At 40.1% G+C, this 16,655-nt stretch overlaps 1 protein-coding gene across 1 annotated transcript in view; it reads right to left on the bottom strand.

Moving 5' to 3' along the window:
* USP34 (ubiquitin specific peptidase 34) overlaps nucleotides 1-16,655 on the bottom strand; it is a 135,972-nt gene that overhangs the window by 65,891 nt on the left and 53,426 nt on the right. Inside the window, exons 25-34 of the mRNA XM_018555855.1 lie at nucleotides 16,287-16,413; nucleotides 16,058-16,205; nucleotides 12,412-12,512; nucleotides 9,385-9,594; nucleotides 8,390-8,515; nucleotides 7,632-7,754; nucleotides 3,515-3,598; nucleotides 3,048-3,134; nucleotides 1,792-1,992; nucleotides 299-381 (exon numbers count right to left, since the gene is read on the bottom strand). Of these exons, the coding sequence (XP_018411357.1) occupies nucleotides 299-381; nucleotides 1,792-1,992; nucleotides 3,048-3,134; nucleotides 3,515-3,598; nucleotides 7,632-7,754; nucleotides 8,390-8,515; nucleotides 9,385-9,594; nucleotides 12,412-12,512; nucleotides 16,058-16,205; nucleotides 16,287-16,413 (1,290 nt within the window). The remainder of the gene's footprint in view (nucleotides 1-298; nucleotides 382-1,791; nucleotides 1,993-3,047; nucleotides 3,135-3,514; nucleotides 3,599-7,631; nucleotides 7,755-8,389; nucleotides 8,516-9,384; nucleotides 9,595-12,411; nucleotides 12,513-16,057; nucleotides 16,206-16,286; nucleotides 16,414-16,655) is intronic.

Below are 16,655 nucleotides of genomic sequence, written 5' to 3'. Positions count from 1 at the left end.
CCGGCTTCCTGGCCATATATATATATATATATATAAGGGCCCTCTAGCTGTGGTGCAACTACAAATCCCATTAGGCACTGTAAGACTGGCAGTCAAAGGCACAACTCCCAGTGGAAGATGCCGATTTGGGAATAGCAGGTGGCCATGTGGAGCAAATCTGGAAAGTAGCAGGAGGAAATTTGTATTCAAAAATTAAAGATTTTGGGTATATATAAACTTTAGGAGGCAAGATACAAACGGTGACCACAGCTGTATGCTATGTCCCACAGTGAATGGTAAGTGAAAAATTATAACTCACCTTTGGGCTAAATTGTCATAGGTATAAGCAACAGACATCAACCTCTGAATCATACACGTTCCTTGCACCAGAACTAAAAAAACCTGGAGAGAAAGAAAAATGGTGCAAATGAAAGTAAATAATAATAAAAAAAGCAAAAGTACTCGTACTGCCTTTGCCAACTTCCTTTAGAATTTTCTAGCTCCTATATCTCATATTAATTCTCTAACTTTAAAAACTAGTGGCACATTTAAAAAGCAGACCACACCACTGCTGTATCATTTTTTTTATTTTGTTCTTACTGTAAAATCCTTTTCTTGGAGTCACAGCTCTAAAGAATTCTGAGACGTAGGGTTACGCTGCTGCCTTCAGGAGAAATGGACAATAGGCAAAAAACTAAAAGCCTGCCACTTTAAGATTATAACCCCTCACACCTGCCAGGTACACCAAGCAGTACAAAAGTAAATAAGGGGAGGACAATGGAGAAAAGGATACTTTCTCCATTGCCCTTTGAGCTATGAAAAATTCTGAGGTGTAGGGACATCCAAAAGCAGTCCAAACAGAGGGGCGGGCATCATATCAATTAAAAGAAACAGCTCAACAAAAAAAGAACGGCCAAATACTCAAACAGCCGCCTGAAGAAGTTTTCTGCCAAAACTAACTTCAGAGGAAAGGATCCACAACGCGGTGACTTGGAAGGCCTGCTCTGTTTAAATGAAGAGATGACCACAGGTACTCCAGACCACTGCAGGATGAATCATCAGTACTGAGACTAGAAACTACCTGCTTCGAAACAACTAGAGAAATCTCCAGGATTTAACTTATCTGGCATGAATCTCTTGTCAGCCAGCTAGAGAAACTTCTAGGATTTGATATGATCTGCCATGAATCAACTAGCAGCTCGATGGTAAAATATCACTGAAGAAAACAAACCAAAATAAAAAAGCAGCAGAGAAGACACCCATTCTCCTGAAGACACCAAGTAAAACAAGGTTATGGTTATGTGAAGGGTTATGATTTCAAAGTGGAGGGTTTTAATTTTTTGCCTAGTGTCCATTCTTCTGAAGGCATTAGCATAACCCGACGTCTCATAATTCTTCAGAACAGTGTTCGACAATGGAGAAAACTATAGCCCGAAATTTATGAATGGGATGGGGAGCATAAAGGGGGCAGACAGCGATATCCACTCTGTAAGTGAATCACCAACCTTCAACATGTTTTCAGGTCAGGAGCGTAAATGGCTGTATTTCTCACTAGGCATTCTCTGGCTCCTACAGTTCTCAGGCCCGAGCACATGATCTCTCTTGCATGGATGACCCATTGTATTAGAAAAACAGAGTAAGGGTACTGATGAGAATGAAGGCAGTGAATGTGGGTCGGTGAGCATTAACTTGTCAGGAGGGTGGACTATCAGGAGACACAATCACTTTGCCTTGAATGGGCTTTACAGAATAATGCAATCATGCTGATTAAAATGTATGGAAATCAAGAAGAAATTCATGAAAATTCTTTACCTCTGTTAAACGAGGTATGTGGAGGCCTTTTGAATGATCTGCACCAGACTTTCTCGATTTTCCAGGCCAAGTTCTTTTCCTGTGGCTCTCTGCTAATCCCGACCAAGCAAAGACGTCATGATATGCCAGATCCAGATCAGCTGGGTCCACAGCAAACTGACATATCAACTTCAACAAACATGCTAAGCAGTCCAGCTGCCACTGTAAAGACATTGAACAAAACGATATTCTGCTTAATAACAAGATGTCATTCCTTATTATACATCAATATATGATAAGATTTCATTTATATTCTAAGTATACAGGTATTTAAATTCATTTCAACAGCTCCTAATTTTGAAATTATATGATCCTCTGAGCTGATCTTAAAAGTGACATTAAAAGGATAATTTTTTTTCCCCTCCCCCCAATGTTAATGTCAGCACTTACCTTAAATGATGTCCCTTAATCCGATCTTCTTCTTCTTTGCTGATGTTTTCATCTGTCCCTCAAGTGGTGCGGCAGCTCTCCGATCCAGCGCTGACTGCTCTCTGCCTGCAGGCACTTCCGATCCAGCGGTGTCTGCATGCGGGTGCACACGTCAATAGACTTACCTTGCGTCACTGCTCGTCTCCCGGCCGAGAATCCGAACTGCGCATGCGCCCGCCCCCAAGATGCTTTGCAGCCGCCCGAGCAGTTTTGGATTCTAGGCAGGGAGCACGCAGCGAAAAACAAGGTAAGTTTAAACCGCGGTTGATGCCGTTTTTTTTTTTTTACTTTTTGCCTATATCTACTGCTTGATAGCAGTAGATATAGGCAAAATAAACAGAGGGTTTAGAACCCCTTTAAAGTATATCTAAACTCAAGATTAAAATTTGTATATATTGCAGTTTACCAGTCATTAGATGTGGTGACTGCAGTGGTTTTCTTTTTCAGGCTAAGTACATTTTTTGCGAGCGCAAAAACACTGCTCTTGTAACTTCCTTTGCACTGAAAAATTTCAAATAATGTGCTTGTAGTTCAAAATAAGAAGCAGCCTACGTTTTACAGCACTGCTCTTCCACAGTTATAGTACAGTGAGAGAGCACTGTTGCCCTAGAAAGAAAGTGTGTCACCAACAGGATTGCCAGGTAAAAAAAACTTTAAAGAAAACTAATGCACCCACAACATAGGACACGTTTTATGATTCAGTGAGAACTAGTTTGTTTGCATTGCAGAAATAGTAAATGACAGCACTGTATAATGCATATGGAGAGCTGAAAAGGACATGAACTCACCACAGTCCAAGATTCATGCTCTCTGGGCTCCAAAATTCCAGAATTAAAGATTTCAATCAGTTGCTGTAGACCGCCAGCAGCTACAAACTAAAAATACATTGCATATTAATCAGACCAACATGTCAAGGGGGGAAGTCTCTATTACACAGATTATTTTGCTACTGTTCAATTGAGCAACATAAAATTGATCCTTCTCTTCTGTGACAGATGGCTTTAGATCAGCAAAACAGAAGAATGGAATTTACTGCAAGGATTGCAATGACTTGAAAAAGTTGTACAAAATTCACAGATATAAAAAAAAGTGTAGTTACTAGAAAGCTATAATAAATCAATTTAAAAACGGACACAAAACCAAAATTAAGATTGTGATTAATGTGGGTGTGTCCCGAGTCCATTACATGCAGGGCTTACATTCCCACCAGCCACTGTGTGTCCCCCAAAGAACAATAATGGAAAGAAAATAATACCTTGCAGCTCCACGTGTTTTTACTGTTCTCAATCTGATCTTCACTAGAATCATCAGAGTCTGGATACAAATCACTGTAACTGCCCTGTAAGATTGTGAAGAATAATTATATATATATATATGATAGCAGAGCTTCCCAACATAAGGGAGCTTGTGAGTCACATTTACATAAAATGATAAAAAGCCATACTAAATAAACAAAATCAGTTACAAAGACAAACATGTGGACACATTATAAGGAAATTTGAATTAGGAAACCTAAGCCTGGCTTTAGGGTGACAGAACTGTATAACGCAGCAGGATATGAAGATATTCACTTAGCACCTGGAAAAAGATGCTGCCACATCAAGAGTAGCTGAGGAACTGGTTGGGAAGACACTGGTTAGAGAGGTGCAGGTTGAAAGACGTGGGCTGGGGACATGTGGGCTAGGAAGATGCAGGTTGGTGAGGTACTGGTTGGGAAAACACAGTTTGGGAAGGCACTGCTGAAAAAGAAGCAGTTTGGGAAGGCACTGCTGAAAAAGAAGCAGGTTGGGGAAGGCACTGCTTGGGAAGATTCAGCCTTGGGAGGCACTGCTTGGGAAGATTCAGCCTTGGGAGGCACTGCTTGGGAAGATTCAGCCTTGGGAGGCACTGCTTGGGAAGATTCAGCCTTGGGAGGCACTGCTTGGGAAGATTCAGCCTTGGGAGGCACTGCTTGGGAAGATTCAGCCTTGGGAGGCACTGCTTGGGAAGATTCAGCCTTGGGAGGCACTGCTTGGGAAGATTCAGCCTTGGGAGGCACTGCTTGGGAAGATTCAGCCTTGGGAGGCACTGCTTGGGAAGATTCAGCCTTGGGAGGCACTGCTTGGGAAGATTCAGCCTTGGGAGGCACTGCTTGGGAAGATTCAGCCTTGGGAGGCACTGCTTGGGAAGATTCAGGCTGGGGAGGCACTGCTTGGGAAGATTCAGGCTGGGGAGGCACTGCTTGGGAAGATTCAGGCTGGGGAGGCACTGCTTGGGAAGATTCAGGCTGGGGAGGCACTGCTTGGGAAGATTCAGGCTGGGGAGGCACTGCTTGGGAAGATTCAGGCTGGGGAGGCACTGCTTGGGAAGATTCAGGCTGGGGAGGCACTGCTTGGGAAGATTCAGGCTGGGGAGGCACTGCTTGGGGAGACATTGCTTTGGGAGATGCAAGTTGGAAGGGCACTGATCTGGAGCTACACATTTACAAAGTGAAGACATTCTTATTTTGATAATATATGCTATACTTCTAGAAACAATAATACACTTTATATTTACTACTGGATGCAAAAAATTCAAAGAGAGAGGTAACAGTTTATAAAAAAATACTACAAAACTTACAGTTGACTCTCTTCTTATTCTTCTATTAGGCTTGCCCAAAGCTTCAATAATTTCAAGAGCATAGAGAAGTTTGTGGGCACTTTTTATGCGAAGCAAGTCCTTCCAACATGGTCCATCATTTCCCTTAAAAGAAAAAAGCAGATAGAGGAATTAAAACAAACAAAAAAAAAACAACAACAACAACAACAACAACAACAACAACAACATCTACCATCTAGTGAAAATCTGACCTTAAGACAAAGCAGCAAAATTCACAATTGAAATACATATAACAAGAGTTTTTACAGCCAAAAAGCTTGTAATACTGTTTGGCCACTTCCATGATCCAGGTCACCCAGCCATATAGCGCAGCTAGGTCCTCAAACTCATCTAAAGCCCATTTAAAACTGAGCAATGAAGCACTGACAGTGCATTGATTAGGTCATACCTCTACTCCCTCCCTCCTACTGCCAATAGATTGTCAGCTTTACCCCTTATTGGGTCCCAATGCTTCCCTCTCTTAGTCCAAGTGTTGCTGTGCAGGGGATTACTAGAGGCCAACATCAAGACAAATTTTGGTACTTTCACTAGTTGCATTTGAAACCAAATCTAAAGATTTTAATGAATACATAAGTGCATTAAATCAGAGTTTTTATAATATCTGTTTAACTTTTAACATCAGAACTTCCACATCCAGCTTGTGGGCAAACTCCATTATCATCTTGCAGTGCACTGCTGAGGAATAAAAAATTGAAATAGCCCGGCAATATTCTACTCACCTGCTCCTCAGATACATTCTGGAATGCCTGCAGCATATTGGGACACGTGGGCAGCAACATCAGCAGCTCCCATACACGCCTAGATAGGTTCTCTGCATGGAGATGCAGCTCCTCACACCTAGCGCTCTGTAATCAAAAGATACTCATTTCTATTACACATTTGGCAGCTGGAAACATTGTAAATATACAATTTAAACCTAATAAAATTAAAAAACTTTTTCTAAAGCCACTGCCTGATCCTACTCATGATTTTCCAACTCTTGTACTACCTGTATTGTAGAGTTTTAATGTTTGATTATACTCCAACTGCGCCAAAGGATTGTTTTTCATCTTCCTGTTACTCCCTGTTAATTTAATTTTTTTTTTTTAAGACTTCAAACACATATCTGCAAAGTGGTCTTCAAATGAAATATTTCAGTAAAAACATTTCACACACACTGGACAATCGCTTCAATTAAGCATGGATGATATGGCAAACATACAGAAACGTATATTTCTATATGAGCTCATTGGGTGAAATATGGCCTGTCCATTGACACTACAGGTGTAACTAAAGAATGTAAAAATGTACAGTAAAGGTATAAAATGATAGATTACAATGACAGGTAAGGTCAATAATATGGCAATAAGAGTTATACGTTATGTATGCTGAACATCTAGCTTGGTTTTGGAAATAGATTATAATCCAATTCCAGCCAAATGCCAGCCTCTGGAGCAGTTTATACTCAGTCTTCCTTTACAGTGCCATCCACTGCCAGCGGTGAAGGAAAACAACATTTTTTCTAAGCATAGTGGAGTATACTACTCTCTCCACATGCAAAACCTTCACATGGGGGCAGGCAGAGGCACCTCAGCCATGTATAAAATACATCTAGAATAGATAAGGTGCTTACACAGGGCTTCTCAATGGTTTAAAAAAAACACAGTGAAGGAAAAGTAGGGCTTGTGAGGGAGTTGGGATTTTACTATAAGATAGAAAAGGAATAAAATCAAACCTCAACATCTTCTAAGTTCATTTCTCCTGATGGAGGCTTAAATGAAGCTAACATCTCCAGTAAGTCAAAAAGAGTGGTGAGATGAGGTTCCTGCAGGAGAAGTAGCATGGGGATGTTTTCTTTCTGTGGAGGCGGCAGGCACGATGCTGGAAGCTGCACTCCGTCCCCTTTTCTTTCCCGCCGTGGAGCACCCAATGACACAAACACCATCTGAGCAAAACAAAATAGTCACAGACAAATTGAATTACACTTTAAAATGCTGAGAAAATGGTGATAGGCACTGCTTGGGAAGATTCAGCCTTGGGAGGCACTGCTTGGGAAGATTCAGCCTTGGGAGGCACTGCTTGGGAAGATTCAGCCTTGGGAGGCACTGCTTGGGAAGATTCAGCCTTGGGAGGCACTGCTTGGGAAGATTCAGCCTTGGGAGGCACTGCTTGGGAAGATTCAGCCTTGGGAGGCACTGCTTGGGAAGATTCAGCCTTGGGAGGCACTGCTTGGGAAGATTCAGCCTTGGGAGGCACTGCTTGGGAAGATTCAGCCTTGGGAGGCACTGCTTGGGAAGATTCAGCCTTGGGAGGCACTGCTTGGGAAGATTCAGCCTTGGGAGGCACTGCTTGGGAAGATTCAGGCTGGGGAGGCACTGCTTGGGAAGATTCAGGCTGGGGAGGCACTGCTTGGGAAGATTCAGGCTGGGGAGGCACTGCTTGGGAAGATTCAGGCTGGGGAGGCACTGCTTGGGAAGATTCAGGCTGGGGAGGCACTGCTTGGGAAGATTCAGGCTGGGGAGGCACTGCTTGGGAAGATTCAGGCTGGGGAGGCACTGCTTGGGGAGACATTGCTTTGGGAGATGCAAGTTGGAAGGGCACTGATCTGGAGCTACACATTTACAAAGTGAAGACATTCTTATTTTGATAATATATGCTATACTTCTAGAAACAATAATACACTTTATATTTACTACTGGATGCAAAAAATTCAAAGAGAGAGGTAACAGTTTATAAAAAAATACTACAAAACTTACAGTTGACTCTCTTCTTATTCTTCTATTAGGCTTGCCCAAAGCTTCAATAATTTCAAGAGCATAGAGAAGTTTGTGGGCACTTTTTATGCGAAGCAAGTCCTTCCAACATGGTCCATCATTTCCCTTAAAAGAAAAAAGCAGATAGAGGAATTAAAACAAACAAAAAAAAAACAACAACAACAACAACAACAACAACAACAACAACATCTACCATCTAGTGAAAATCTGACCTTAAGACAAAGCAGCAAAATTCACAATTGAAATACATATAACAAGAGTTTTTACAGCCAAAAAGCTTGTAATACTGTTTGGCCACTTCCATGATCCAGGTCACCCAGCCATATAGCGCAGCTAGGTCCTCAAACTCATCTAAAGCCCATTTAAAACTGAGCAATGAAGCACTGACAGTGCATTGATTAGGTCATACCTCTACTCCCTCCCTCCTACTGCCAATAGATTGTCAGCTTTACCCCTTATTGGGTCCCAATGCTTCCCTCTCTTAGTCCAAGTGTTGCTGTGCAGGGGATTACTAGAGGCCAACATCAAGACAAATTTTGGTACTTTCACTAGTTGCATTTGAAACCAAATCTAAAGATTTTAATGAATACATAAGTGCATTAAATCAGAGTTTTTATAATATCTGTTTAACTTTTAACATCAGAACTTCCACATCCAGCTTGTGGGCAAACTCCATTATCATCTTGCAGTGCACTGCTGAGGAATAAAAAATTGAAATAGCCCGGCAATATTCTACTCACCTGCTCCTCAGATACATTCTGGAATGCCTGCAGCATATTGGGACACGTGGGCAGCAACATCAGCAGCTCCCATACACGCCTAGATAGGTTCTCTGCATGGAGATGCAGCTCCTCACACCTAGCGCTCTGTAATCAAAAGATACTCATTTCTATTACACATTTGGCAGCTGGAAACATTGTAAATATACAATTTAAACCTAATAAAATTAAAAAACTTTTTCTAAAGCCACTGCCTGATCCTACTCATGATTTTCCAACTCTTGTACTACCTGTATTGTAGAGTTTTAATGTTTGATTATACTCCAACTGCGCCAAAGGATTGTTTTTCATCTTCCTGTTACTCCCTGTTAATTTAATTTTTTTTTTTTAAGACTTCAAACACATATCTGCAAAGTGGTCTTCAAATGAAATATTTCAGTAAAAACATTTCACACACACTGGACAATCGCTTCAATTAAGCATGGATGATATGGCAAACATACAGAAACGTATATTTCTATATGAGCTCATTGGGTGAAATATGGCCTGTCCATTGACACTACAGGTGTAACTAAAGAATGTAAAAATGTACAGTAAAGGTATAAAATGATAGATTACAATGACAGGTAAGGTCAATAATATGGCAATAAGAGTTATACGTTATGTATGCTGAACATCTAGCTTGGTTTTGGAAATAGATTATAATCCAATTCCAGCCAAATGCCAGCCTCTGGAGCAGTTTATACTCAGTCTTCCTTTACAGTGCCATCCACTGCCAGCGGTGAAGGAAAACAACATTTTTTCTAAGCATAGTGGAGTATACTACTCTCTCCACATGCAAAACCTTCACATGGGGGCAGGCAGAGGCACCTCAGCCATGTATAAAATACATCTAGAATAGATAAGGTGCTTACACAGGGCTTCTCAATGGTTTAAAAAAAACACAGTGAAGGAAAAGTAGGGCTTGTGAGGGAGTTGGGATTTTACTATAAGATAGAAAAGGAATAAAATCAAACCTCAACATCTTCTAAGTTCATTTCTCCTGATGGAGGCTTAAATGAAGCTAACATCTCCAGTAAGTCAAAAAGAGTGGTGAGATGAGGTTCCTGCAGGAGAAGTAGCATGGGGATGTTTTCTTTCTGTGGAGGCGGCAGGCACGATGCTGGAAGCTGCACTCCGTCCCCTTTTCTTTCCCGCCGTGGAGCACCCAATGACACAAACACCATCTGAGCAAAACAAAATAGTCACAGACAAATTGAATTACACTTTAAAATGCTGAGAAAATGGTGACAGGTATGATTTACAGGCCTTCATATATAACTGAAGGTCCAGCACACTTTCAGAAAGCTGGATAATTGAACCCATACAACTATTATTTTAGTTTTCTACAAATACTTAAAAAGAGAACGTGGACCCATTTCTATACGTATATGTGAGCAGCAAGGAGCCATCGACACTAGTACAAGGAAAGGACAAAATTAATATTATTAGGTATTTACATCACACTTTACATACTGTGCATTAACATCAGTCCCTGCCCTCAAGGAGCTGACAATTTATGGTCCCTATCTCATACGCATACATATGCGCATACACATAAGAAGGCCAAGCCATTAACCTACCAGCAAGGCTTTGGAGTGTGGGAGAAAATTTAAAAAAAAAAAAGACAAAAAAAGAACTATGTCATGCAACTTATTTTAGCTAAAGTTAATTGTACTGTTAATAACTGGTTCCTGGTATAACATATGACTAGATTATATAAGTTTTTACTATACAGTTCACACTTACTGCAACTTAAAATAAGTGTGACAGTTGATGTTGGCGGGCAGCTCATATAAGCTGTCAAGTATATTTTACTTAAACTTAAACTTAAATTTCTATCTCTTTTGTGATTTTTTTTTTTTTTTTTTTACAGTACATGGAATAAGTACAACCCCTTTGAATTATTTGGTTTTAAGTATCAGGACATAATAAAAAATCAAATTGGTCCTTAGGAGGTCTTCAATTTAGGTAAATACAACATATGAACAATACATGACGTAAAACACTGGGTCATTATCCATTTATATGCTGTGTGAAAAACTAAGTACACCCTTACTGCTTCCACAGAAATTAAGAGGCTAAGTGACAGCCAGGACCTGCTAATCAAATGCCATTGATTAATTGATCATCAGCAAAATGTGACCATGTCTTAAAATCCCAAGTTTTAGCAGTTTGCTGGTCTGCAGCATTTGTGTGTGTTAACACACAATGCCAAGGAGGCAAGACATCAATAATGATCTTAGAGAAGCAATTGTTGCTGCCCATCAATTTGGGAAGGGTTATAAGGGCATTTCCAAAAAATTTAAAGTCCATCATTCTACATTGAGGAAGATTTACAAGTGGAAAACATTCAAGTCAGCTGCCAATCTTCCCTGGAGGGTACGCCACAGCAAATTCACCCCAAGGTCAGAATGTGCAATGATCAGGCCTGAGCCAACATGTTAACTTTCATGACAGGACATAACATGTTTGTTCATAATGCACAGCGCCATGTTTTGTGAAAAACACACAAAGCATATCAGCACTAACACCTCATACCAACTGTCGAGCACGGTGGTGAAGGGGTGATGATTTGAGCTAGTTTTGCAGCCACAGGACCTGGGCACCTTGCAGTCATTGGTATACAGAGGTGTTCATGGTAGACTCAAAATATTCTAGAGTCACATATGAGGCCATCTGTTTGGAAGCTAAAGCTTGGCCAAAATTGGGTCATGCAACAGGACAATCATCCCAAGCACACACCAGCAAATCTACAACAGAATGGCTGGGGAAAAAAAAAAAAAGAATCAAGGTGTTGCAATGGCCCAGTCAAAGTCCACACCTCAACTTTGTTTATGCACAGCTCTCAATGTCCCTCCATTACATTTCAGCAAATGCCCACAAACTTCAATGGACTTAAGCAATGTTGCAAGGAAAAGTGTGCCAAAATTCCTCCACAACGATGTGAGAGACTGAGAAGGTCATACAGAAATAACACTAAAGTTAAGTTATTGCTGCTAAAGATGGTTTTACAAGCTATTGAATCATAAGGTGTACTTAGTTTTTCACACATGGCTTCTCCATTTGGCTTTAGGTTTGCAGCACAGTGGCGTAGTGGTTAGCGCTTCTGCCTTGCAGCACTGATGGTCTCCATGCTGGTAGGTTAATTAGCTCCTCTCGAAGTTGGCCCTCTATGTATGCATGTGCGATAGGGACCTTAGATTGTAAGCTCCTTGAGGGTAGGGACTGATGTGAATGTGCAACTATGTAAAGTGCTGCATAAATTGGTCGGCGCTATATAAATACCTGTAATAAATAAATAAATAAATAATGACTCGGTGTAATGTGTTGTTGTTATTTACCCAATTTACCCAAGACCCGCTAAGGACCAGCTGGTGTTTATAATGTGCTGATACTTAAAACCATAGAATTCAAAGAGGGTGTACTTTCTTTTTCACAGGACTGTACGTTCATCTACATAATAAGTTTAGTTTTCAGGGCTAAAGCTTGAAATGGGAGAAGCTCAGGTGTCACTAGAGGAAAGCACACATTGCTTGTGATATTGCTTGTGAATCACTGCTCAGCAGCAAATCAGCATTTACATTACCCTCCATCTTATTTCCCTTCCATTATGGCTGAGCCTCTAGTAAGCTTTTAAATAGTTTTATAGCGAAACAAAAAAGGCACAACCGCAAGGGCTGAACCGAACAGCCAAATATTCTGTGTGACTAAGACCCAGTTTTATCCCCTGAACTTGCAGTAATTTTGTGGTTTTACTTTAAAAAACAATTTCCATTGAAAAGGTTGAAAGACTAAAGATACTGGTACATATTTCTTCTATACTACCAACATCTGGTAGATAAAGAATATATGCAAAACTGCCTGTAGTTTTAAAGTTACAACTGTGAACCAATATTTAATTACCTAGCAAGTATGACAATTTTTCAAGAAACAGAAGTTCCAACTATTAGAAAAAAAATGCAATTACAATACTACAGGTACAAGGCATGCCAATTACATACCTGCATGTCCTTAAATCCCAGTTCATGGAGAGTTTTTTCATCATAATCCGTTGTTAACTCATGACCAGATGAAATCATCCGTACAGGACCCATAAGACCTCCTTTGGAAATAAACAAATGCATCTAACTTTTTTTTCACTGGCAATAAGCAATTCGACATGGTTTTTACAGCATGCTATAAAGACATTAAAAACTATGCAGTATTTAAGAACGCAAAACATGCTGTAATCTGATATTCCAGTACTGCACAATAGTGTGAAAGGACATGCTCTTCTATATATCGAAACTTAAGACAAAAAAAGACAAAAAAAGACAAAAAAAGACAAAAAAAGACAAACCTGACCGAACTTTTGAAATCTAGTTGTTCTCTTACATAAATAGCTTACAAAATAATTTAAATAGCTACATGCTCTCTTTTAAGGCACTAGAACAATAATTCTGGACATAAACATTATCAGCACCATATGGCACAATAATCACATTTTGTTATACAATGCAAAGATAACTCTGTTTAAAATGAGTGAATTTAACTATTTTTCCAGGCAAGACAATCTGAATATAAAACAAACTTTTCCATTGAGGATGAAACATTCAAAATTGATTTCAGCTGCTCACTTATAGTTATGAAGCCCCAAAGCATGTTACACATCAGTTATTACAGTGAATTTAAAAATTATTAATACAGAGGCACAAGAGTTGGGAAATTTTCCAGGAGCTAAATAAAGTGTTTGTTGTACTCTGGCCAAGGTGAGACAGGTTAATGTTTCCCATGTATATATGGGGCAACTCCTTAATGTGCAATATTCAAAAGCAGCTAATTCGGCGCTCCAAAATTGTGAAAACATCCTTACAACTAATTCCACTTTCATTGGAAAAAAATTAATTAATCCCCACTGAGTGATCAATGTACATTGCAAGAATTTTAAACAAACTCAGTTGCAGATTCGTACCATTTTGGTTTTGAAGAAATAGTTTATTTCAGCATTTCTTTTGCAACTGATTTCTGAATGATAGGGTCTGGGTTCATTAAAACAAGCTGCAGTAGTAATTCATAGGGGGTACCTCACCAAAAATGAAATTGCATGCCTATTCCAAGGGATGCCTAAAATTGTAAATATGTTTTTGTCCAGACTTCTGGGAAAATCTGTCAGCCAATTACAGAAAGCAGAAAGTGACATATTTAGGAGGGTTCTGCACACCAAGTGTGTACAAAATGCCTACTGGTCACCATATTGCATTGAATTGATAGTTTTGGAAAATTACAGCGGCTGCAGTTTTAAATGGAAAGGTAACTAACATTAAATTCAGCAATTGCAGCAATTATACTGTATATGTTACAATTTTAAGATGGTTTAATTGTATTTTTTTAAGTGGAGTTGTTCCTTAAGACCTATAGAAAAACCATGAACATCCCAAGAAAAACCACAGAAATTAACATGGTTCAGAGAACTCAAGGCAATCCGTTGCAACAATTTACTCCATTGGCAACATGTAAAGATGTAGAACATATAGGAGACTCTAAACAATATCATATTGAAACAACATACACACAGAGCTGCCAATGTGGGTACAGCACATAGGTTAGCAGAACAAAAACATATAAACAAATATGTTACAAAAGCCCAAACACTAGGATACACAAACTGAATGTGCAGAGGAAAAAAAAAAAAAAGAAAATGTGAATACAATTTAGACACCCTCCAGAGCCAATAACTATGATAAGCTCCGTGGTCCACAGCCCTGTTCCCTGCTGCCGCCCAAAAAAGCTTGATGGCAACTACCAGCAATGCAAAGTATTTTGTATTTAGATTTTGGCACGCCTGCCACAACATTCTGAGAACTGCATGGCTGGAGGGCATGGGGTGTGACATCGGTTTCCCTATACCTGTAGTACCAGGATTTTGTCTTAAAGTGACACTAAACTTCAAGTACCCTAACTATTAACAAAAATGTATCTTATTTGTGTATCACTCAGCTGAAGGTCCTGAAATCATCTCTGAATTCATGCTGACACTGTCCTTCCTTCTGGAGAGTGGCTACTTTTTTTCTCGATGGTCCCTGTGTGTGTTGTAAAGTAGCCACCAGTCAAAGCTAGCTCCTGTGATGGACTACAATCTCATGTTTAGTTTACCAATATCGAAATTGTTGTCCATCCAAGGAGCGAGCTTGGAGTGGTGGCTAATTCAAAACCCACACACAGGGGCCAAAGAGAACATAAGTAGTCACCCTCCAGAAGGAAGGACAGTGTACGCACCCATTCAAAGATGATTTGACGATCTATAGCCAAGTGATACATAAATAAGATACATTTTCTCTGCTGTAGATCCTCAACTCATCTCTGAATTGGTGCCGACACTGTCCTTCCATCCGGAGGGTGGCAACTTTTGTTCCCCATGGTCCCTGTGTGTGTTGTAAAGCAGCCACCGATCCAATCTCGATCCCATGATAGACTATGATTTCAATAAAAATTTGTAAACTTAACATGAGATTGTAGTCCAACATGGGAGTGAGCTACATTTTTGTTAATAGTTGGGGCACTTTCAAGATTTAACCCCTCACTTGAACACCGGCAGTGACAAATCTGCATTTATCTGCACTTAGCATACAATTGATTATCAATGATATTCACACTTCATATTCAGTTTAGCCACATTTAGAAAAATTAGAATTTTGTTTCGATTAGAGTCTTTATACGCATGTAAAAATGGGTCTAAATGCAAGAACATGTAAATGCTGGAAAATGTGATAAAAGTTGTTTATTCCCAGATAACTTCTCCTGGATTTAGAAAAGCTAAACGAAGGAGTACCAGTAGGAATGAGGCCCAAATCTTGTTTTTAAGATGATACTTCCCTAACTTTAAAGAGACTCTGTGACTTTAAAGTGACCCTAAACTCAGGAGGTAAAACTTACAAATGCATTCAAGTTCCTTAACTATTAACAAAATTGTATCTTATTTGTGTATCACTTACTGCAGATCCTGAAATCATCTCTGAATTGGTGCTGACACTGTCCTTCCTTCTGGAGAGTGGCTACTTTTGTTCACCATGGCCCTTGTGTGTGTTGTAAAGTAGCCATCGCTCCAAGCTTGTTTCTTTGATGGACTATAATCTCAATACAAATGAGTAAACGAAACATGAGATTGTAGTCCGACACGGGTGAGAGCTTGCAGCAGTGGCTACAACACACACAGGGAACATGGGGAATTAAAGTAGCCACCCTCCAGAAGGAAGGACAGTGTCCGCACCAATTCAGAGATGATTTCAGGATCTGCAGTAAGTGATACACAAATAAGATACATTTTTGTTAATGGTTAAGGAACTTGAATGTATTTTTAAGGTTTAACTCCTAAATTTAATGTCACTTTAATGATTGCGGCACTGGAGTAAGTGCTTGGCAAAGCGGCGATATGGATCTACCTCTCAAGTTTTTTGTTTTTTAAAAAAATCTAAGCTAACTTACAAAACCTGTTAATTGATATGCAGATTCCGTAACTTAACACTGTGCGTAATAAAATGTTAGTGGCTTGAAATGTCAGTGGCTTGAATCCATGTACATTTTTGCTTTATTTTTTTATAGTACCATTCAGGCTCAACACCCAAAACAGCCATCTACAATACCACACAAAGCGTAAATCTCATTGCTCACCAGGAAAATCACCTTTACGGCTGCTCTGTCCAAACTCTTGAAGCTGAGGCTGTTGATTTAGCTGATCTTTCTGTAAATTTTCATACCAGTGGGTGACTTCTGCCCGCAGGTCAGCTACCTGGTCACTTGGATACATTTCTATGGTCATCTAACATGGGACAAAAATAAACACATTAATTATGGGAAAATGCAGCCACATTCTTTGTAATAAAGATGGTTGTACCCTGACCTTATCGGGAAGGCCTGCAGGTTGGCAAACAATTCTAAGAGGCAATGACTGCTTGTCATTTAGTGCTTTCAGGTGACTGCTGATACCAGTGCCTTCAATCTGCCATTGCCTTAGATGGTAGGCAAACCTAGGTGAGAAAGAGAATAGGGACATTGCAATAAAAACATTTACATACTTGGATTATGAGTCCATCGGGACTGTTTAAACAGACTCCCGGCAGCTTTTACCGCCGGGGCCTGTTTAAACTTGTAAAGCCGACTGTCGACTTTACAGTGGAAGCAATTTCGGCGACCCAGCTGTCGCCAGATCGTTTCTACGGGCCGGTGAAGGGATGTCCGCCCCCCCCCCCCCCCCCCATATAGTGAAAAA

The sequence above is a fragment of the Nanorana parkeri genome, unplaced genomic scaffold, assembly GCF_000935625.1.
Source record: "Nanorana parkeri isolate BGI_ZX_2015 unplaced genomic scaffold, ASM93562v1 scaffold11, whole genome shotgun sequence".
NCBI lineage: Eukaryota > Metazoa > Chordata > Amphibia > Anura > Dicroglossidae > Nanorana > Nanorana parkeri.
The sequence above is the reverse complement of the archived record's forward strand: the minus strand, read 5'-3'. Positions and strand labels throughout refer to the sequence as shown.